Source organism: Callorhinus ursinus, unplaced genomic scaffold (genome assembly GCF_003265705.2).
Source record: "Callorhinus ursinus isolate GAN/ISIS: 27379988/994484 unplaced genomic scaffold, GSC_fseal_2.0 scaffold106, whole genome shotgun sequence".
Lineage (NCBI taxonomy): Eukaryota > Metazoa > Chordata > Mammalia > Carnivora > Otariidae > Callorhinus > Callorhinus ursinus.
Genome location: NW_027397168.1, coordinates 204,930 through 227,275, shown reverse-complemented (window position 1 = coordinate 227,275; position 22,346 = coordinate 204,930). Strand labels below are relative to the sequence as shown.

The following is a 22,346-nucleotide window of genomic DNA, read 5'->3' as shown; positions in this document are numbered from 1 at the left end:
TTTTTTCAACTGTTCAGTCTCTACAATAAAAATTTCTCCTCCCTTTCTTTGAATGTTTGGGTGTCACACCTTTGAGGGTTATTGGGGAGATTTCAAGTGAAACTCCTTTTTGTGCAAAGGTTTCTCTCTCTCGAGTTGAGTTTCTAGAAGCAGCATTCTATGCCCATATACCCAAGAATTTTGTGCATTTTTTATTCATTGCAATCTAGCTGCTTGTCCTACTGTTCTCCTGAAATTGCTCTTCTTAAGATTTTGTCTGCGAAATGCGAAGGATATTTTTTTGGTCCTTCTCTGACAAGTCTCCAAAATGTAGCCGAATTGTTTTCCTACTAAATATGTTTTGCAAATAAAATGCATGCTAATTAAAGACTAAGGCTGGCAATAAGAATCCTCCATTGCATTGCATTGTTAATACGACTGCAGAATGTTTGGGTATATATATACTATTTCCATATAAGATTCTCTTCGTTGCTGCAGTTCTAAACAACATTGCAAGTGTGACTTTTCTCTTTCCACTGTAATTATACAGTGAATATTGTATAATGATCACCAGCCGTGAAAATCCGTCAGGTTTTGACACAATTTGCTGAATCTGTCTGCTGGCTTAACAGAATACTTTAGTCCGTCTTTAGTTGATTTTACTCTTCTGAATTGTCCTTATTTTTTGTGTATAATTGTAGCCTTCAGAGTGGCATCTATGTGAATCAATTAGAGGAATCAAGATCATGGGTTCTGGGATAAGACTGCTTTGAGTAGAATACTGTCTTCAACACTTAACAGCTGGGTGAGAATTGGCACGCAACCCCTGTAAATTCCTCTTCTCTGCCTTTTTAAGGATCATTTTTACCCAATGACCCCATCCAATTCTTTCAACAGGGCTAAATTATATGCTGAACACCTGGCTTGATTGACCTATAAATGGCACTTGGGCAGGGGACATTGACATCATCCCTTTTAAAAAAGGAAGACCTATGAAATCTGTTGGTAAATGTGACCTGAAGTCAAATTTGAGGAGACCATAGGGCCAGGAAGGACTCTGCAGACTGGGGTGGGGGGGTGGGAATCAAGATGTTGAGGATCTCAAGCAGTGGCTCTCTGCCTTCAGAGGGAGGAAGGGAGCTGGGCAGGGAGGATCATAGTTGCTTATTAATATGAAAAGAAACACTAGAAAAATGTCCTTCCTTTTAAACTGGCATAAGACTTCAGGCAGCTCATAAATACCTCAAAATGTTAGGTGGTTTTTCCCCTTATGTTTAGTTCTTTAGTCCATTTTGAGTTAGTTTTTATAATGTGTGACTATTTATGGGAACCTTCCAGGACAGGCAAATCCATGGAGACGGGAAACAGACTGGTGGTGGCCAGGGTCTGCGGGGAAGGGGGAATGGGGAGCAAGTGTTTAATGGGTATGGGGTTTCCTTTTGGGGGGATGAAAGTGTCTGGAACTAATCCAAGGTGGTGGTTACACAACACTGTGAATGTCCTAAATGCCATTGAACTGTTCACTTAAAATGGTTAATGGTTAATTTTATGTGAATTTTACCTTAAGAGAAATCTATGCTTACATGGACAAAGAAAGTTGAATGGTCAAGAAGATTGAATTATTTCTTACAAACAGAATTATTAGCTGTGTGTTCCAGCAGCCTTGGTACCTGTGGAAGGAGGGACATGTCTCTACAGAGTAGGATGTGGACACCTGCGATGCTTCAGTTGAGTTCATCCCTCACACCACGGTCTGGAGCAGATGCAGGTTCTGCAGGCTAATTCCCCAGGGTCCAGCTTCCCTCTTGCAGCTCTACTGCAACTTCCCAATTGCAGGTACCCTCTCCACGTGCCTGGCAGGGTGGAGGAACAAAGGTCAAAGGCCACTCAGCTGTTTCTGCCCTCTCTTTATCAGGACAAAAATAACATTCGAGAAAGCCCCACTGAAAAGGCTTAAGCTGATTTCACTGGCTAGCAATGTTCCTTGAGTGCTCTTGGCTGAAACATGGTTTTGTGAATGGAATTGGTGACAAAGAAGCAGGTAGAGTGGGCGTGCACCTCAGGAACACAGTGGAGGTCTGACCTGGTCGGCCTCAGCACAAATCTTGGTGACTGCCCACCCATTGACCCCCACCTCCTTGGATCTGCCCCACTTGTCCTTGCTGTGCTGGGAGCTGAGTTCCACATCTCTCCCCTACCTCCAAACCCTAGCAGCAGCTCCCTCTCTCCAATAAAGCCTTCCTTACCATCTTCAAGGGTCATGAAAAGTTTCCTTTACCAGCTTCTTGGTGTGGCTCTCCATCTTCCGCATGCAGCAAGAGAAAGTGCTTCTGTGTATGAGTCAGATTATGTGGCATCCCTGCTAGAAACCTCAGATCTGCTTCCTGTTATACCTGGAATCAAATTTTTAAAATCCAAATATAACTAGCCACTGCCTTCATGATCAGAGATCTGACCCTAGGGTATGAGTCCCATCCTGTGTTCATCTGTTTCAATGAGTGCCCATGCTGAACTCCACTCAGTCCCGAGCTTTAATACTCATTCACTCTGCTTAGACTTTACCCCCCACAAAACTCTCACAGCTAGTAGCTCCTTGTCTTCATGTTCTCAATGACCTATTTCCTCTGAGAAAATGTCCATGCTCATGTGATGTAAAATCTGCCTCATTCTGCTTCTGTATCATACTGTCTTCATATTTTTATGTCACTTGTTTGTTTGAATTGATCTGTGAAATGTCTGCTTCTCGCACCCTATACGTGTACCCAAATTGAGTATAAACCCCAAGTGGGTAGGGTTCTTACCCATCTTTGTAACTGTCCCTTTAGTTCTAAAATTGTTCCTGGCACCCAACGGGAAATTTTTTTGAATAAACTAGTGCCCATGGCCGTTTAATGACGTGGGTGATGGCATGCTTGTTTTACGACTGGAAATCTGGCCATAGGACCCTTGACTCAAATGCTCATCTGTTCAATGAATAGAATTTCAAACCCATGTCTGTTCAGGTTGGGAAATAACTCTTTGTAAGCAATGGCAAATTGAAAAAGTGTACCACCCAACTGCTTGGTGAGTCTCTGTTGAGATATTTTCAACTTGAGACCGTTTTGTAGTCAAGGTCCATAAACATACTAAGACAACAACATGTCAGGTTGTTCTAGAGAGCTAAAGTGAGTAGTTCTCGTTAGCTCATTTGTACACCAAATTTACTAAAAATTAACATGATCTGCTAGGTTCAGAAGATGCCTCTGCATGGACTTCCTACCTATCGTCAGGGATTTGCACACTCTCAAAAGAGTCCCAGACTCTCAAAATGGGGTAAGGCAAAAACTAAGGGAGTTTTGTGTGAATTTTTCCTATCTTGGAGAGTTGGTTCCTAAAGCAGCAGGTCAGGAGTGAGAATTGCCCAGTTTCTGGCACAGAAGCAACCAGTATTTAAGACAGGAATACCAATTTGCTGTCTCTTTCATTTCTCTCCTTAATTCTTTAATGCCCAAAGCTTGGATCTCTCATGCAGGGTGAGATGGAACCTTCTGCACAGCTGGGTTTCAGCCTGCAGCCCCTCCTGGAGCAGCTCAGCCAGGATGAGCTGAGCCAGTTCAAGTCTCTGTTGAGGCCCCTTTCCCTGCAAGATGAGTTACAGCACATCCCTGAGACAGAGGTAGAGGAGGCCGATGGGAAGCAACTGGCAGAAATTCTCACCAATCACTGCCCCAGCCACTGGGTAGAGATGGTGACCATCCAGGTCTTTGACAAGATGAACCGAACAGATCTGTCTGAGAGAGCAAAGGATGAGATCAGGGGTAAGTAGAAACGAGCCCACACAGTGTCATAGGAGGAAGGAGGATTAGCCTCCAGGGTTTTACACGTATAGGAATAACATTGAGCCTTGGAGAGGCCACCTGTCCTGAACTCAAATGCTAGACCTTCATAAAGTCTGGTGGCATCTCTCATTCTAGCTATTTCTACTCCATCCAGGTATTGTATACCTTCCCTGGTCTCCTCAGTCTATTTCCCTTCTCTTTTCTAAGACTGTTCCTGGAGTATATTCTGGATCCCATTCTCTTATACATCCAAGATGTTAAATTATTACACACCTTCTGTTTGGTTTTCAGCTCCCACTCATTTTTCCTTCCACACACTCAGAAACCCCTACCTTCCCTTCGATCAGCCGCACTAATAGCATTTGGGGCTGGGTGAGGAGACATATTTTGCATTGCAGGATATTTAGCAGCATCCCTGGGACCCCAGTGCTAGCATTCCAGCACCTCCACCCATTAGATGCTAGGAGCACAGTCCCCTCGCTTGCAACAGCCAAAAATGTCTCTAGGCACTGCCAAATGGCCCCTGAGTAGAGAACAGTGTTTTAGGTCAGTGGCTGCCAACTTTCACCATTCTGGGCAATGTCCTCAGAAGCTTAAATACACTGATGTCCAGAACTGGTCACCAGAGACTCTGATTTAGCTAAATGATCTGTGTCTCCCCTAGGTGTGGGGTTCTTGAAAGCTTCTCAGATGATGCCTGTGTGCACCCAAGGTTTTATAATGTCCAGGGCTCTGCTGCCTCACAGAGTGGCCATATGCAGTTAGTACACCCTTGGCACATGGCTGGTTTGATTCAAGCATGCTACAAGGCTAGAATACACATGGGCTTTTAACTGCATGCTTTTATGTACCATCTCATGAGCAACTCTTACACTGACTACACATCTAAGTGTTAGCATTTTAGATACATAAAAATTATGAAAATGAGTTGTACCTCTTTATACCTTTCATAATGTGGCTACTAGAAAATACAAAATTACATAGGTAGCTTGCTTTTGTGACAGGTGTTATATTTGTTTTGGAGAGCACTCTGCTCTAGAGGACCTTTTCTGTCTTCCTCTTTGGCAAGGGTATTCAAAACGGCTCTGCCTTACCTACAATTTTCTTTTTCCTTAAAAAAAAAAATGACCAGTTTTATTCCAGCAAGGGATCTGTTTTTAGTTTAATGTTCCCTGTCTTCAATGGACAGGTGAGGGTTTTCACCCCTAGCTGGCCTCTGGAGATTATAAATTTGGAAATAGCATGAAGAAACTCTGAGCTTAGCATCTATAAGGGTCTGCTCTGAAAAGTGCGGGTTTCCCCCACCTCCTCCTCTACCAGAAGCAGCTCTGGAGTCTCTTGGAACAAGCCTCTAGCATTAGATAAGCTACCTCATTTACTTTTCATGTGAGATTTTGGAATTCAGGAGCTTGTTTTAATTAGACAAGACACAGTGCTGAGCACTAAGGATGCAAAAAAAGACAAGCTCTCCTCTCTGCTGCCATGCAGGTGCGTGAGGAGTGAGACCTGGGGAGCTCAGGGAGGCGGTATTTATACCAGAAGTCAGGAAGCACACACAGATGCAGGAAAGCATGAGCTTTCCCTTGGAATCTGGACAAGCTGGATTTTAGACTGACCTGCAGCAAGGGTTGGCCAACCAGGCTCACAAACCAGATCCAACCTGCCATGTGCTTTTGACCTTCCCACAAGCTAAGAAGAGTTCTTATGTTTTTAAATGGTTGGGGGGTGGGACAGAATCAAAAGACCGTCTTATAGCCTATGAAAATCATATGAAACTCAAACTTCATTATTCATAAACGAAGTTTTCTTTGCACACGGCCTACTTATTTGCTTATATGTTGTCTGTGACAGCTTTTGCCCTACAAGGACAGAGATGAGAGGTGTGGCCCGAAAAGCAGGAAATATTTACTGTCTGGCCTTTTGCAGGAGCAAGAAAATTAAGTTTGCTAACCCCAGCCAAAAGGATTTTTGAGTTAGTGATTTTCAACATTCTCTCCCCTCAACATCCCAAATCACCAGGGTCATGGAGATATGCTGGTCTTGGAGCTGCCCAAGACACACTTCTATCCCCTTAATAAACCATTTCTTGGGCAGCCGGGTGGCTCAGTTAAGCATCTTCCTTCAGCTCAAGTCATGATCCCAGGGTCCTGGGATAGAGCCCCTCATCAGGCTCCCTGCTCAGCGGGGATTCTGCTTCTCTCCCCCTCTGCCTGCTGTTCCCCCTGCTTGTGCTCTCTCTCTGTCAAATAAATAAAATTTTTAAATAAACCATTTCTTGTCAAGCTGGACTGGTCAGCCTTTTTCTTCAGTCTTATGGCTCATTGGGCCTTTGGAGATTATTGTGCATACACCTCCCTCCCATGGAACACTCACTGTGTGTTCTCAACTGCATAAGAAGCCACCATAGGAAGCCAGAAGAGGCATGGCAGCCTGAGATCGTGGCCTGACACACTTTAATTTTACCTCCAGTAGCATATTATGGTCCTTTTTATGTCATCGGGGCTTAAGTATGAGACCCAGTTGTCAAACATAAGTCTTCTTGAAGTCCCACTCTCTCCCCAGGTAGAAGTTTCAGTACTAACCTGGTGACAAGTCTATAATGCCCCCTCTTTCCTCAGGCATCACCAGGACTCCAGAACCAAAATGTGCAAACTTAGAAGAAACCCAACAGTGTGCAGAAGAAAAGGAGCCAGGTTGGTCTTAGAACACCCAGGGTTGGAGCAAGCCAAGTGACACATACCCCACCCTGTTGTGTCCTCTCTGCCCCCACCCTTCGGGAGCTCCATCTCCCCAAGCTCATTTTCTCCACTATTTATAATCACCAGTTGTCTCACAGAGAATGCCTTCCTCCCTCACTTAAGAACAAAGCAAGGAAAGGACCATTGGAGAGAACTGGAATTCTTTCAGTTCACAGAAAATTAGTGTACCATATGGAGTTTTTCTTTGATTTTTCAATCTCAGTTGTTCAGACTTTAGTAATCTCAACTCCCGGATGAGAAAGTTGAGATGTGCTGTAGGTGGGTGACTCGCCTCAACAGGCACTGTGGTCCGATTAATGTCAGTGAGTTGCTCAAGTCAGCCTGCTAGTATTTTTTGTTAATGACCCTAGTGAAGTACAATCTATGTATCCATAAATTTCAATCATTTTAAATGTGCTACTACTAACTTTCAATAAATGTACAGAGTTTTGCAACCATCACCACTATCTGATTTTACAACATTTACATCAACCCAAAAAGTTCCCTCATGTCCACATGTGGTCACTCCCTGGTCTCTGTCCCCCAGTTCCAGGTAACCCTTACTTTTTTTTTAAATTTTTTTATTGTTATCTCTATGTTAATCACCATACATTACATCATTAGTTTTTGATGTAGTGTTCCATGATTCATTGTTTGTGCATAAAACCCAGTGCTCCACGCAGAACGTGCCCTCTTTAATACCCATCACCAGGCTAACCCGTCCCCCCACCCCCTTCCCCTCTAGAACCCTCAGTTTGTTTTTCAGAGTCCATCATCTCTCATTGTTCATAACCCTTTATTTTGTCTCTCTAGACTTGCCTTTTCTGGACACATGTGGTCTTTCCTGTCATCTTTCATCACTTAGCATAATGTTTTTGAGGTTTGTCCGTATTATTGCTTGTATCACTGATTCATCCCTTTTTATTACAGAATAATATTCTATTGTGTGGCTATGCCACACTCGATTGTCCGTTCATTGGTGGATGTCTGAATTTTTTCTACTTTGTAACTGTCTTGTATAACGCTGCTATGAACCTTCATGTGCTAGTCTTGGCGTACACACGTTTTCATTTACCTTGGGCAGATACTCAGGAATTGTCTGGCATTCCACACAGGCATGACATGACTTGTTTACTCAGATACTTGAGCAGCTATAATGGATTGGGCTGTATGAAGATCTATCTCCTGATATCCTGGTGCACAGTCTAGTCCAGCGGGAAAGATAGACAAGTAGTTTCAATAGATCACGTTGAGTTTTGGTAGAGCAACTAGAACAAATATTTCTTGTTATGGGTCTACAGAGGAGAGGCAGGTGACTTGCTTTAGAAGGTCATTTACTCTGTTCATCTGTATAAACCCGGCCATTGCACCTCCCAGCACACGATATAGACAGAGATTAGATTCTGCACTCCTTGGAGCCTGCTTTAACACCATATCTCTGGTAAAAGAAATTCACATGTTTTTGTGTCAAGCTCATTTTTAATTTGTTTTTTGTAGCACTTACACATGTACAGGAAGAAGATGTCAGAAACCCAGAAGAAGCAAAGGAAGTTTTGAAAGGAGAAAAGCCAGGTCTGTATCCTATCTTCCTGGGTGAGCTTGGTGTCAGGTAGTTCTTTGTAAACTTCTCTATTGTCTCTTTCCTACTTAACACAAAGTATTTTTTTTTCCTAATGAATAATCAGCTATATCTTTCCTATCCCCCACCTCCTATCACTGAAGGTAAACAGGATAAATATAGAAGTATTTTCAAAGAGAAGGTCCAGCAAATCTGGAAGAAGAACTTTTGCCCTGGAGCCAGTGAAAACATTCACACTGTCACCCAAAGATATGAGACACTGGTCCCATTTTGTAATCCGAAAATGCTTGCAGGGCCATTTCCACACACGGTGGCCCCACCTGCGCCGGGAAGACCACTCTGGCCAAGAAGTGCATGCTGGACTGGACGCAGGACAACCTCGCACAGACCTGCCCCCGCGCCTTCTACCTCAGCTGCAAGGTGCTCAGCCGCAAGGGGACGTGCTCCTTCGCACAGGTGCTGGCCGAGAGCGCCCCAGACCTGCAGGATGCCCTTCCGCAGGTCCTCGCCCAGGCGCAGAAACTCCTGTTCGTCATTGATGCTTTTGAGGAGCTGCGCGTGCCCTCGGGGGTGGGGGCGCTGGTGCACGACCTGTGTGGCGACTGGAGGACGCAGAGACCTGCGCCTGTCCTCCTGGGGAGCTTGCTGAAGAGAAAGCTCTTACCCACGGCCACCCTACTGGTCACCACGCGGCCCGAGGCCCTGAGGGAGCTGCGGTTCCTGGTGGAGCGGCCACTCTTGGTGGAGATGGAAGGGCTCTCAGAACGCGACAGGAGGGCGTATTTCCTGCGACACTTTGGAGAGGAGGCTCGGGCGCTGCGCGCTTTCCACCTGATGAAGAGCAATGCGGCACTGTTCCGCATGGGCGCGGCGCCCGCGGTGTGCTGGATGGTGTGCACCTGCCTGGGGCTGCAGATGGACGAGGCCGAGGACCCCCGCCCCACCTGCCAGACCGCCACGTCGCTGCTGCTGTGCTTTCTCTGCAGTCGGTTCGCACCGGTGCGGGGCAGCTGCCCGGGTCCACACCTCGCGGCTGCGCTGCGCGCCCTGTGCCTGCTGGCCGCCGAGGGCACGTGGGCGCAGACCTCGGTGTTCGATGGACACGACCTGCGCAGGCTGGGCATGGACGAGTCTGACCTGCGCCCTTTCCTGGACACAAGTATCCTCCAGAAGGGCAGAAACTGTGAGGGCTGCTACTGCTTCGTCCACCTGAGCGTCCAGCAGTTCCTGGCCGCTGCGCTCTACGTTCTGGGCAGCGAGGACCACCCAGACGCGGGGAGCCCCGGCTGGAACATTGGGGGTGTGCAGAGGCTGCTGTCCAAGGAAGAAGGACTCAAGAACCCCCAGCTGGCCCCCGTGGGGCGCTTCCTATTCGGCCTCGCCAATGAAAAGAGGGCCAGGGAGCTGGGGACCACGTTTGGCTGCCCGGTGTCCACGGAGGTCAAGCAGGAGCTACTGGAATGCAGAATAAGGTCCGCCGAGAACAGACCCTTCTCCTCGGTGACCGACACGAAGGAGATTTTGTACTGTCTCTATGAATCCCAAGAGGAGCTGCTTGTGAAGGAGGCCATGGCCCAGGTCACGGAAGTGTCCCTGCATTTGCAAGATACCTCGGACATGGTGCACGCAGCATTCTGCCTCAAGCATTGTGAAAACTTGCAGAAAATGTGGCTGCGGGTAGAAAGGGGGATGTTCCTGGAGAACGACGCTGCAGGGGAATCAGAGGCTCAGGCTGACCGGTAAGGACCTGCCCTGTTCACTCTGCTAGTGTCGCCCTCTTCAGCCTCATCCCCTGCTGCATTAGGAACAGGGCAGAGTGTCCTGCTCCCTGTGGCTTAGGGTCAGAATTTTCTTCTTGCCAGAATTTCTTCTGCCAGCTTGCCATTCAAGGTGGGGAGCACGATGCTCAGATTAGGGGTGGAACTTTACTTTGTTCAGTGGTATAGCTTACCTGTGGGGCACAAGTCCAGGGCATCCCTAGACATTCTAGACACCTCACATATTTTCCTTAACAATTCTTTATCCTTTCCTTAAACTAGAGCCACCATACTGTACCCATTCCACCATCCCCAGGACTTCGATCTGAAACTTCGTACCTACTGACCACTCTGACCCTGCCTCTGGCAACCACCCATCTGTTCTAGAAACTCATGGTTTTTTTTGTTTGGTTGGTTTTTTTTTTTTTCAGAGTCCACATAGAAGTAAGATCATACAGTATTTGTCTTTCTGCCTGACTTTATTTCACATAGCCTAATGCTCCTCAGATCCATCCATGTTGTCACAAATGGCAAAATTTCCTTTTTTGTGGCTGAATAATGTTCTGTCAGATACACATACCATATTTTCTTTATCCATTCATCTATCAGTGGACACTTAGCTTGCTTCCACATTTGGGTGTTGTAAATAATGGTGCAGCGAATGTGGGAGTACAGATACTTTATCAAGAGTGTGATTTCAAAAAAAAAAACAGTGTGATTTCATTTTCTCCAAATACCCAGAAATGGGATTGCTGGGTCATACTGTAATTCTAATTTTTTGAGGAAACTCCATACTGTTTTCCATAGTAACTGTGCCAATTTACAGTCCCACCAACAGGGCATGAGGATCCCCATTTCCCCACATCCCCCCAACACTTACTCCCTGTCTTTTTGATGACAGCCATTCTGACTGGTGTGAGATGATAGCTCATCGTGGTTTTGATTTGTATTTCCCTGATGACGAGTGATGTGGAGCATCTTTTCTTGGCCATCTGGATGTCTTCTTTGGAAAACCATCTATTCAGTTCCTCTGTCCATTTTTTTAATTAAAAAATTTTATTACGTTCAATCAGTCAACTTCTAATACATCATTAGTTTTTGATGTAGTGTTCAACGATTCATGAGTTGTGTATAACACCCCGTGCCCATTTTTAAATCAGTTTTTTTTAAATGAATTGTATGAATTCTTTATATATTTTGGATATTAACCCCTTGTCAGGTATATGATTTGCAAATATTTCCTCCCATTCTGTAGGCTGCCTTTTCATTTTGTTGGTGGTTCCCTTTGGGGGACTATCAGTTCTTGTTACTGCTCCCTACATGCTTTTCAGTAGGTGCTCTGGTCCATCCCTTCCTTCTAGGTCACAGCACGACCATGTCTTTCTCCATCTCTGGACTGATCTCTGCTCGGTGTTCAGTTCAAATGAGAATCTGTGCTTCTTGGATGTGAGCCAAAGCTTCCTAAGTCACTCCTCAGTGAGGATTCTTTGTGAGCAAATCACCCGTGTCACCTGTCATCTCCAGAAACTGGTGTAAGTAGACACCAATCCTGTAACGATGATCCCCAGGCGTTTTTAATGTGGCAGCAGTATTTGAATGCCTGACCAGGCTCTGACCAACCAGGTGCTCAGAACACAAAGAATTGAAATGGTAGCTGGTGGGAGAATCGTATGTTGCATTGAGTTATTGTCATGAAATTTGGCCAAGCGTCTGGATGTTTCCATACATCTGCATATTTGAAACTCAGCCTGTGGGAAATATAGGTACATGCATATCAGAAGGACACCTGGTGGGAACTGGGGAAATATTCCAGAGAGCACAGTTTTAAATACATGAATAAGAACGTGTCGGCGAGGGGCGCCTGGGTGGCTCAGATGGTTAAGCGTCTGCCTTCGGCTCAGGTCATGATCCCAGGGTCCTGGGTTCGAGTCCCGCATCAGGCTCCCTGCTCCTTGGGAGCCTGCTTCTCCCTCTGCTTCTCTCTCTCTCTCTCTCTCTCTCTCTCTCCCCCTCTCTCTCTCCTCCTCTGTCTCTCATGAATAAATAAAATCTTAAAAAAAAAAAAAAAGAACGTGTCGGCGAGGCAATGATGAATTTATAACCAGTGTGTGGAACAGGATTGAGAGAGGAGTCTGAGTAAGGTAGGTTAGGGCAGAAGCAAATCATGATGGAGCTGCCTGGGCAGGTGATTGTTAGGGTTTAAAAGGTTCAACCGACACATGTCCAAGTGATAAACTTCATAAGTTCTGTTCAAAATTATAGACGGATACATTACTGAAACTCCCCCCACTTCCCTAGAACAACATGCCTTAGAAAGCTTAATTAAGCCCCTGAAAATGTGCTATTTACTTGGGATAAATACCTATGCCAAACATCAGTTGACTTGCTTGTCTCAGAATGCCGTGGGACTTTTGTGTTCAAAGCAATGAAATCTGACATGGGTTGGTGTCAGCAAAGATAGCAATTTCTTCTGTATGGCCTTGAAAGTTTACATTGCTCTGTAATGCTCAAGGCCTTACATGAGAAACAAGAATTAGAAGGCACCTGTAATTTGTTCTGCTAAGAGTTTAGGACAATGTAAGCAGGGGTTCTGAAAGGCTGGCATCCCCCTTAATCTGGTTCTCTGTGCTGAAAATTTCATTTTGAAGCCTCTTTTGGGTAAGCTGCAGGGAACATTCATTATCTGACAATGAAGGGTCAAGGGTCATAAGAGCAACTGTGGGTTTAGGAAGAAGTGTGGGTTTAGGGAGAAGAGAGTATCCATTCCCCCCCGCCAACAGGAGGATGGATTGCCAGGTTTGGAGGTACAACTTAAAAACAGGCGAAGAGCCTCTAGAACTCAAGTGAAAATGAACATCTGAAATAGGAGGGTAGTGGGCAATAATGGTGTGTGCGGAGTCTATCCCAAATTAGGATGCATTAAGCATGCTTCAAAAAGAGGTCCTGAGAAAGTGCTTTCCCACTTATTCCTACTATGCACACAGGATCACTTATGGGCTAGATTCATTATGTATAACATGAGCTTGATTGACTCTTACTCTAAAGAGGGTGGCACAGTCCAGGTGCCGGAAAAAAATCTTACTATTTTTTTTTAATGCTGAATTATTTCTTGAAGCCCACAGTTGGATTAGAGAAAATCTATGTTCTTTTCCACCTAGGATTTATTTTAATCCTATTTGAAATTCCACGTTCATGCTAGCGGAGAGGGAAATAAAAAAACCAACCAACCAAACCCCCCAACTCTTCATGGTCCACACCTTCAAAGAGTCTAATTTATTTGCTAACTCATAAACGATAACCTAGTGTAACCTAAGTGGAAACTGATCTGTGGGAATGCAAATGGCTGTGTGGGGCGATAGTAAGAAATACTTATTCTTGCTAGGAGAAGTCAGGCACTGAGGAGGAGGAGGTTGGGAGCTGAATGCTGAAGGAGTTACAGGGTAGGACACAAAACTCAAGGAGAGGATAGATGGCTCCTCTGAAGAACAGCAAGAGCCAGGTCACAAGGGTGACCAAGCCCTCCAGCATCTGACCCATCTTCCTCCCACCACCACAGACTACCTTCTTTGCAGTCCCTGCTTCTCTTCATTCCAGCTGTCCCTCTGTTAACTTGCCCTTCACATCAGTGGCTTTCTTGACCATCTTCCCATTGTCCACCTTGTCTGGAGACCACTCCTCTCCCTGTGTTCACAGCACTCAAGACGGAATCCCTTTTCATTTTTTCCCAGGATTAAAAATGTTTCCCCTGCTGATGCTTACCGGGACTTGTGTCTAGCTCTTGTTGGTAAGAAGACTCTGACGCACCTGGTCCTGGAAGGTGGCGTCCACAGTGACAAGCTGCTGCTTCTGCTGTGTGAGACTCTGAGGCACCCAAGATGCAATCTGCGGTATCTGAGGTAGATCTCACGGTCCTTGCTCTTCTCAGCCGGATGCTGTGCATTCCTCTGTCCCCCTGCACTTCTGGCTGAACTGGAAGGAAGGCAGAGCCACATGTCAGGACACCATGCCAAACAGAGGACATAGTCTCAAACGGAGGCAGAAAGCCCATCCACATTCTCTTTCTCCAGCCAGCTTGTCTTGTGCACTGAAGAGTGAGCCCCGAGGGCAAAGGAACACCCAGAATTCTGCATCCCCCTCTAGCCTGGGGACTTGGTATTTTAGACCCCGTGTTGTCTACCCGTTGTGGTTCAGAGCATCCATCATGACCACTCAGTAACATTGCAGAAGAATCCACTGTCCTGGGTCCTGGTATGTCTGGTCTGAGCCATTCCTCAGTGAGCCCACCTAGTGAGGGCTCTGATTGTCTTTACCTGTGTCTAGGGGACCATTTTTCCTTCCCTCCATTTAGTTGAGTGGCAGCCTGCAATACTGGCTAACAGCACAGATTTTTTTTTTTTTTTTTGGATTGGAAATGAGCTCAAATCCTTGCTCTAACATTTATGACCACTAGGATTTTGAGCTGCTTCCTCATCCATAAAGCGGGGTTTTAAGAATTGATGTGACCTGCTTTGCATAGGGGCCAGGCACAAAAGGTAGATCTTACCATATTGATGATTTCTGATGCTGTGTCTCATTTACTTAGAAAAACATCTGTTGCTCTGAAGTTTTGGTAATGGATGTTTTAAGTGGATACACTGAAGCTCCAAAAGACAAATAGCTGACTCAGAATCTCCCATTTGTGCTCACACGATTTGAGACCCTTCACATTCCACCCTGTATTCCAATTACTTAAGTAAACGTAGGACATCCTTATTATATAGGCTAATCTGAGGGAAGAAAGGTATTCATTTTAAGAACTCCCAGTTTTACCTATGACATACATTCTACTGGGCACAGAATATGGATGGATTATATTCTCTAATTGCTGGACATGAAGGTATTGTCTCCCTGCAAAGCACAAATGGGGAAAGATATTACAAAGGTTTAGTAATTTGCAAAGATTCTGAACATAGTAAAAGTGTGATGCAAACAACAGACGTGTACTAGAGTCCTGTAGTCTGATCTTTGTGTGCAAGAGTAGCTGGGTTTTAAAGCCTGGTATAAGGGATTAATGGATTTCCTCAATGATCTCCAAAACAGCTGTACTCTATTCATATGCTCATCAACAGAAGGAGTACCCAGTTTTTATTTTTGCAACACTTAAACTCAACAAATTTTGGACCTGGCTGCCCAGGTGTCAAATGGTATCTCCTTGTTTTAATTTGCATATTCCCTAATAATTCATGAGGTTGACCCTTCTGAGTATCAGGCATCAATTTTTTCCCTATAGAATTGCATATTTAAACCTAAGTCTGTCCTAATCGGGACACACTCAGGCAGGGAAAGTGATCGTTATAAAATGTAGGGTTTGAGAAATAATAGCCACAGTAGTGAAACTACATGCATACTTACATTACAGATTTTTTTTCTCTTAGATGATGTTGGATGTTGATCAAATGGCAGCGGGGATAATTGAAGAAGCAAAGGAGATCAATTCAGGCCAGGGCTGAGCACCTACTGGAGTAGGATGAAATAGAACTCAAGGGTATAATCTTCAGGGAAACATAATAAGCTGATGTGGTCTCTCTGTCCTCTCAGAAGAATGACTTTCCCCCCATTTATCCCACAGGCTGGGGTCTTGTTCTGACACCACTCAGCAGTGGGCTGATTTCTCCTCGGCCCTTGAAGTCAACCAGTCCCTGAAATGCCTGGATCTCACAGCCAGTGAGCTCCCGGACGAGTGCACCAAGTTGCTGTGCATGACTCTGAGACACCCAAAGTGCTTCCTGCAGAGGCTGTTGTAAGTACCGCCTTTCTTCCCAAGGAGCATCTCCGTTTTAGGTCTGGGACCACACGGGGAGGAGCAATGGTAGTACTGGATGTACAGGGCAACCCATATGGGACCTCCTACTGATGTAGACACCCAGTTCCCAGTTTTGGTCCCAGGTGGATGACTCATGCATTTTGCTGGCCCTTTTCTCATTCATGGTCCTTCAGGCTTTGGTCATGAGCACAATATATAGAGGGTATAGAATTAACAAAAAGGGCTGTCAGCTGAGGAGGTTGGGCTTTGGAAATGTTCTAACCATCTTGCCAATTATGTGGTGCTTTTTGCAGGTTGGAAAACTGTCACCTTGCAGAAGCCTGTTGCAAGGAACTCTCCTCTGCTTTGATTGTCAACCAGAGGTTGACGCACCTGTGCTTGGCCAACAACAACCTTGGGGATGGTGGGGTGAAGCTTTTGTGTGAGGGTCTGAGTTACCCCGACTGTCAACTACAGAATCTGGTGTAAGTCTGTGTGTGCACACACCGGGATTCAGGTAGGAGAGATAGAAGAGCACTTAATGATTCTACTTGAATGAAACTGGCAAGATCCTGGCATAAATTAGGGAAAGGACAGGCAGAAACAGATATTAATATTTGCATGTCTTTCAGGCAGGGATTACCTTCTCGCCTCTTCCTATGGTGGGAATTTGGGATAACCAATTGGTTCTCAGGTCTGATGTTTTGTGTATGTTTTTAAAGTTCACATGATCTATTTCTTCCCATAACTGGGAATGGATTGAGTTCTGTGGTAGGGCTCAATACATTTTTTTTTCCTGCAAAGGGCTAAATAGTAATTATTTTAGACTTTGTGGGCTATATGGTCTCTTTTGCAATTATTCAACTGTGCCGTTGCTGAGTGAACATGTAAGGACATCAGTGTGGTTGTGTTACAATAAAACTTTATTCACCAAAAACAGGTGGTGGGCTGGATTTGCCCCATGGGCTGTCATTTGCCCTTGTTATATGGGAACAAGCCCAGCATGGAGTACCTGTTCCCACTAGAAGCATACATAGTTAGGGTAACATTCAAGAGATTGTGTAGAGTATGAGGCTTATTTCTGTTCAGAAATTTTTTCTTGGCTTTGATTTCTCTGAGGCTCTTGTTCTACTGGGAAACTTCTGTCTGCCCCTTAGCTTTACGGCTTCCAGCTGGTCCTGGAAACTCTGTATTAATCTAGGATATCCCTTAATCCAGACATGCCCCAGTTATTTAAGACTAAAAAGAGAAAACAAGTATTCAGCTTTTGGTGGTGGACAGAGAAAATGAAAACATCTAATGAATACTGTTTAGGTAGACATATGAAGAACATAAAACTTCACAGGGCTGTCTACATAGTGACATCCTATCTTGAGAGTTGGCTTAGGCATCTAAACAGACAATAAAAAAATGTCCAGTCCTCATCAAGCACTCACTGTATATGAGGGACTCTACCAAATTTTGCAAAGATTTTTTAAAAAATTCTTACAACCTCATGATATAGTTACTTTTATTTAAGATTTACTAACTGGGAAACCAGTGCTTAGCCACTTAGCTTGCATGTGGTCACATCTGTGTGGTAGGTATGAAGCCCCCTCTATCAACTGAGTTGCCAGCAATCATTGCTTTAAATACATAGAGTCAACATTGGATCAAGCCTCCACTTAGACAACATGCAAAACTTAATCTTATACTTTTATACCATCGTCCTCCCCAAACGCCTCAGGTTCACTGATGACTTTAGGATCTCACACACTATGAAGCATGGTGTCCTTTGGTCTAGTCAACCTCCATCGTTCTTAACAGTGGCACTTCAGGATCCACAGCCTCTGTTGCAATTGTGCCATGCTTGGGGCATAGGGCTGGGAGGGTCCGCTGCAGACCCACCTGCCTAAAGTTACCATGTGACCATCCTCCTATGTGGTCTGGCCTCCCAGCTGGAGGACTCCTAGAAGCCTAAGCTTGTAGGAGAGTCTGCAGAGTTTAAATGAGAAGCCCAGTCACTAAGATATCAGGAATGTTGAGCTTTTGGTGTGCCACAATTCTGCTCAGACGATTAAATACAAGACATGAAATAAAACATAAAACACCTCTCTCTAAAGGGAAAGAAGTAGAACCTAACCATGCAGAGCATAATAGGGGCCTCAGATTCAGTCTTGGGTCTGTCTGACCCCAGAGCCTAAGTTCTTGACCTATAGGCTATGCTGCTGCTTTAGGAAAATCTGTGTCTTTGGAGATGTGCGTCTGCTTCTCCACAATTTATAAAAGGTGGTGGGCGAAGGCCAGTGTAACCTTCTGCCACCTAGGCAGGGTGGGAATGATGTAGTCATCATCATTTCACTTGTATGTTTTCACATACAGGCCTACCTGAACGTATATATCTTGCAGTAGAAGGTGTGTGCTCTTGGAAGTAACAACCACCTCACAGGGCGTAAGTCACAGATGAATGGGATTGTCTTTGCAGGTTATCGCATTGCAACATAACCAGACGCGGCTGCAGGTACATCTCAAAGCTCCTCCAAGAAGATTCGAGCTTAACAAACTTGGATCTGGGTCTCAATCCCATAGCTACTGGATCGTGGTTTCTCTGTGAGGCCTTGAAGAAGCCAAATTGTAACCTAAGATGTCTAGGGTAGGTACTTTTGCTCACTTTTAAGGTGTTTTGGAGATAGTTTATCTGAGATATTTTAGATATTTTAGAATGTAGACTGCAGTAGTGTCTCTCCTGCTCCGCTTTAGGAGGTAAATCCCTGCAGCAATTGTAAGCACCCAGTTACCTGTATTCAAAGTCATTCAGAGGCCCTGGAGGAGTGGGCTTCAAGGGCATACTGCTTCTGCTGGGATCCAGTGAGCAGGGCACAGTGGTCCTGTCCCAGCTCAGTGCCTAGGGGACCATGGATGGTTACTGCCCCCAGGAAATGCAGTGGCTTCACCAACAGGAGGGTGGGCTGTGCATCACTTCTCCCTCACAAGTCTCCATCAAATGCAACTCATTGATGCAATGTATTTTACAACTAAAACCGTAATGTAAACTGAATCTGGGTCATGTAAATGCTTCCCTAGTCTTGTAGAGATGAGAAAGAACACCAGAACACATGGCGATTTTTGTTTTATGTCTTGGCCGTCCCTGGAGAACTCTTAAAATTCTTAATGGTCAGACTCCTCACAAAATTGATTAAATTCAGGAGAAGTAGAGCCTGGCATCAAAATCTTTAGAGATATTCCAGAAGATTCCAATATTCTCTAAGTTTGAGTTCCCTTGAATTAGAGGTTGGAAAATGCTAAACAAGAAAATCCACAGTGTCCACAAGTTGGGGTCTATCTTTTTCATTTGGGGCACAAGGACTCTGCATCATAGCAGACATATTGAATAGGGTCTCTGACTTCAAAATGTGGTTCAGATCCCATCTGATACTTATTAGCCGTGACTTCTGACATTCCATTTTCCCCTCATGGTATGCATGATTCGTCTATAGGACAACTTCTCACAATGGTGCACTTCTTGCGTTTATGGAGTTACATTGTGGGCTTGTCAATCTCATGACAAAGTTTTATGCGGCAAACACATGAATCAATATTTGTTACCAAATCTCAGGGTGTTCCCTATGCCCGAGCCCCTTTCTCTCTAACTTCATCTCGGCTTTTTCTCCCCACCTTGGGGCACATCTTCAACCAGCTTCTTTTCAGTTCCCAGAACACACCCCATTCCTTTCCAGCACAAGGTCTTTGTTCTTACTGTTTGGTTTCCTTTTTTCTGACTAGAGCACTCAGACCCTGCAGTTTGCAGGGCTATCTGCTAATATTTCACTTCTCACCTTGGCTGTTATGGGGGACAACAAACTAGCCTTGATAGTTCCAGATCTCCTGACTATCCTATTGAAGTGCTCTGTTCTCTATTGATTGGGTCGGAAAATGGCACAATTTGTAGAACTATAATTTTTTGTTTAGTTTTTTTATTGAAGTGAAATTCACCTAAAATTAGCCATTTTAAAGTATACAACTCGGTAGCTTTGGAATACTTACAATCTGTTTGGTCACCCCAAATGGGGCCTCCAGACCCCTCTGCTTTGTCTCCATTCTGTACCTATCCTGCTATCCATACTAATTCTGTATATTTCATATAAAGAGAGTCATACATATAATAAGTGGCTTTTTGTGTTGGGCTTCTTTCAGTAAGTATAGTATCTTCAAGATTGATCTATGCTGTAGCAGGCATAAATACCTCATTCCTTTATATGGTGGAACAATATCCCATTGTAGGAATATACTGCAACTTGTTAATCCATTTATCGATTGTTTTATTTCTGAGGGAATGGGATGCATTTCCTGTGTCTTCAGTGCCTATTATGGTGCCTGGGGCAGCAGAAGGATGGTTAGTGATGCGGCATATAGATGTGCAGGTGGTGGGGTGCTCAAGGGTCCATGGCTGAGGGAACATGGGTCAGCCCACTGGACTCTATATAAGCTAGCATGAGGCATATTTACCCTAAATGGTCCCACCCTCTGCCCTCCACTGGCAAATGCATCTTTTAGTCTGGAAGAGCTCTGGGACAAGGAGATGAGGGATGGATATATATGAATTTATATATATTGAATATATGTGAAATATATTTCACATTACTGAGTATAATTAATTCACTTTAAGGTCTAGGAGGAAACAGTGTGTGTCTCTTCACCAACTCGAAGGCTTCTGTTTTTTTTTTTTCTTCCTGCCTTTATATCACAACCTCACATTCACATCACTTTGAGGCATCTCCTTCCAGATACCGAGCAGATGACCATCTACACTTCCAGTGCTAACGCTCTCATTTGGGCTGCCAACTCTCACATGGAGTGTTGTGCAGTCTCAGAATTGGTCCTTGATTTCCAGGTTTGTTTCAGTCTGCAAGCTGGACCAGGACACGTCTATTTCAAAAGACTCAAAAGCTCCCCAGGCCACCGCAGATAAAATCTGAAGGTTTTTCCAGCAGTCTACAAGACTCTTTTCCAGCTGGGCATTTCAGCTTCACTGGCTTACATCCCACACTTACCATAATGGCTCACTCTCCTTCTTTCACTTTTTTCTCCTAATCCTGTTCCAGTGCCATCATCCACGGTCTTCAATGTTCTGATGGAAGTCACTAAAATAAGCTCTATGAAGAAAACTATTATTTTTTTAAAAAATTTTTTACTACTAGTTCCCCAGCAAGCCAAGAGTGTGCCTGGTAACACAGTAGGTTCTAAGAAAGAACTGACTGGGTTTCTGTGCTCTTTCCCCACAGGCTCTGTGGCTGTTCCATCACTTCTTCCTGTTGTCAGGGTCTTGCATCTGTTCTCATCAGCACTCAGAGGCTGGAAACTCTGGACCTGGGCCAGAATATCTTGGGGCAAAGTGGAATAACGGTGCTCTTTGAGGCTTTAAAACAGAATAACAGCCCCTTAAAGATACTCAGGTTGGAGATAGATGAATCTAGCTTGGAAATCCAGAAGCTGTTGAAGGACGTGAAAGATCACAATCCAAATCTGACCATTGAATGCAGTGATGCCAGAGCAAGCCTGTCCCCATGTTGTGAATTCCTGTCTTGAACACCCTGAGACCGTCTTTAGTGACTATGTGTCTTGAAGGGGGTGATCTGATATCTCTAAGACACACCATGAACTAGAGGGTCACATGTGAATTACTGGATCAAAATATAGAATTTAGCACTGGCTTTTCCTCTCTGGTTTATGAGAAATTCTGCACAAGTCACATACCAACTTTATGTCAAAATGTCTGTTATTTCACAAGGACACAAGCATAATAAAAGGCAAAGAACTTTGTTTGAAGCTGTACTTATTAATGTGCCCAAGACCTAATTTAGAGTTATCTTCACACTAGGGATACCGGTCTAGGAAAAAAATATCACTACTTCATAGATGGCTATGTTGGTTTCTTTCATTTTTTTTTCTGCCTTAGCTCAGGTATTTCTGGGTCAAATTTAATAGATGCTTGATGAGTCTACATGATTAGTGTGGCCTGTGGCTTCCTTAATCAGTTTGAGGATATTTTTTAATTTTTATTATTTTTTTTAAAGATTTATTTGAGAGAGAGAGCACAGAGGGAGAATGAGAGGAAGAAGCAGACTTCCCGCTGAGCAGAGAGCCTGATGCAGGGCTTGATCCCAGCACCCTGAGATCACGACCTGAGCCAGAGGTAGACGCTTAACCAACTGAGCCAACTAGGTGCTCCAGTTTTAGGATATTTTAACCCAGAAGTCAGTAAACTTTTTCTGCAAAGAGCCAGATAGCTAATATTTTAGGTTCGTAAGCCATATGGTCACTGTCACAATGATTCCATTTTGCTGTTGTAGTGTGCTAACAGCCATAGATAATATTTAAATGAATAGGTGTGGCTATGTTCCAATAAAACTTTATTTATAAAAATAGGCAACAGGCCAGCTTTGGCCCATGAGCCATAGTTTGCCAACCCCCATTCTAATCTAGCCTGTTATTTATGAGGTACAAATCTGACCACATCATTATTTTTAAACTTTTTTTAAATGTTCATTGATTCATTAGTTGCATATAACACTCATTGCTCATCACATCATATGCCCTCCTTAATGCCCATCACCCAGTTACCCCATCTACCCACTCACCTCCCTTTCTGCAACCCTGTTTATTTCCCGGAGTCAAGAGTCTCTCATGGTTTGTCTCCCTCTCTGATTTCTTCCC

At 44.5% G+C, this 22,346-nt stretch overlaps 1 protein-coding gene across 1 annotated transcript; it reads left to right on the top strand.

Moving 5' to 3' along the window:
• Window positions 1-3,496: 3,496 nt before the first annotated feature.
• LOC112806726 (NACHT, LRR and PYD domains-containing protein 2-like) lies at window positions 3,497-21,218 on the top strand. Its single transcript, XM_073889328.1, is given in 12 exon segments — window positions 3,497-3,776; window positions 5,118-5,144; window positions 7,083-7,088; window positions 8,033-8,107; window positions 8,258-8,422; window positions 8,425-9,853; window positions 11,233-11,403; window positions 13,600-13,767; window positions 15,480-15,650; window positions 15,968-16,138; window positions 18,118-18,285; window positions 20,915-21,218. Coding segments are annotated over 12 exon segments (3,135 nt in total).
• Window positions 21,219-22,346: the final 1,128 nt, after the last annotated feature.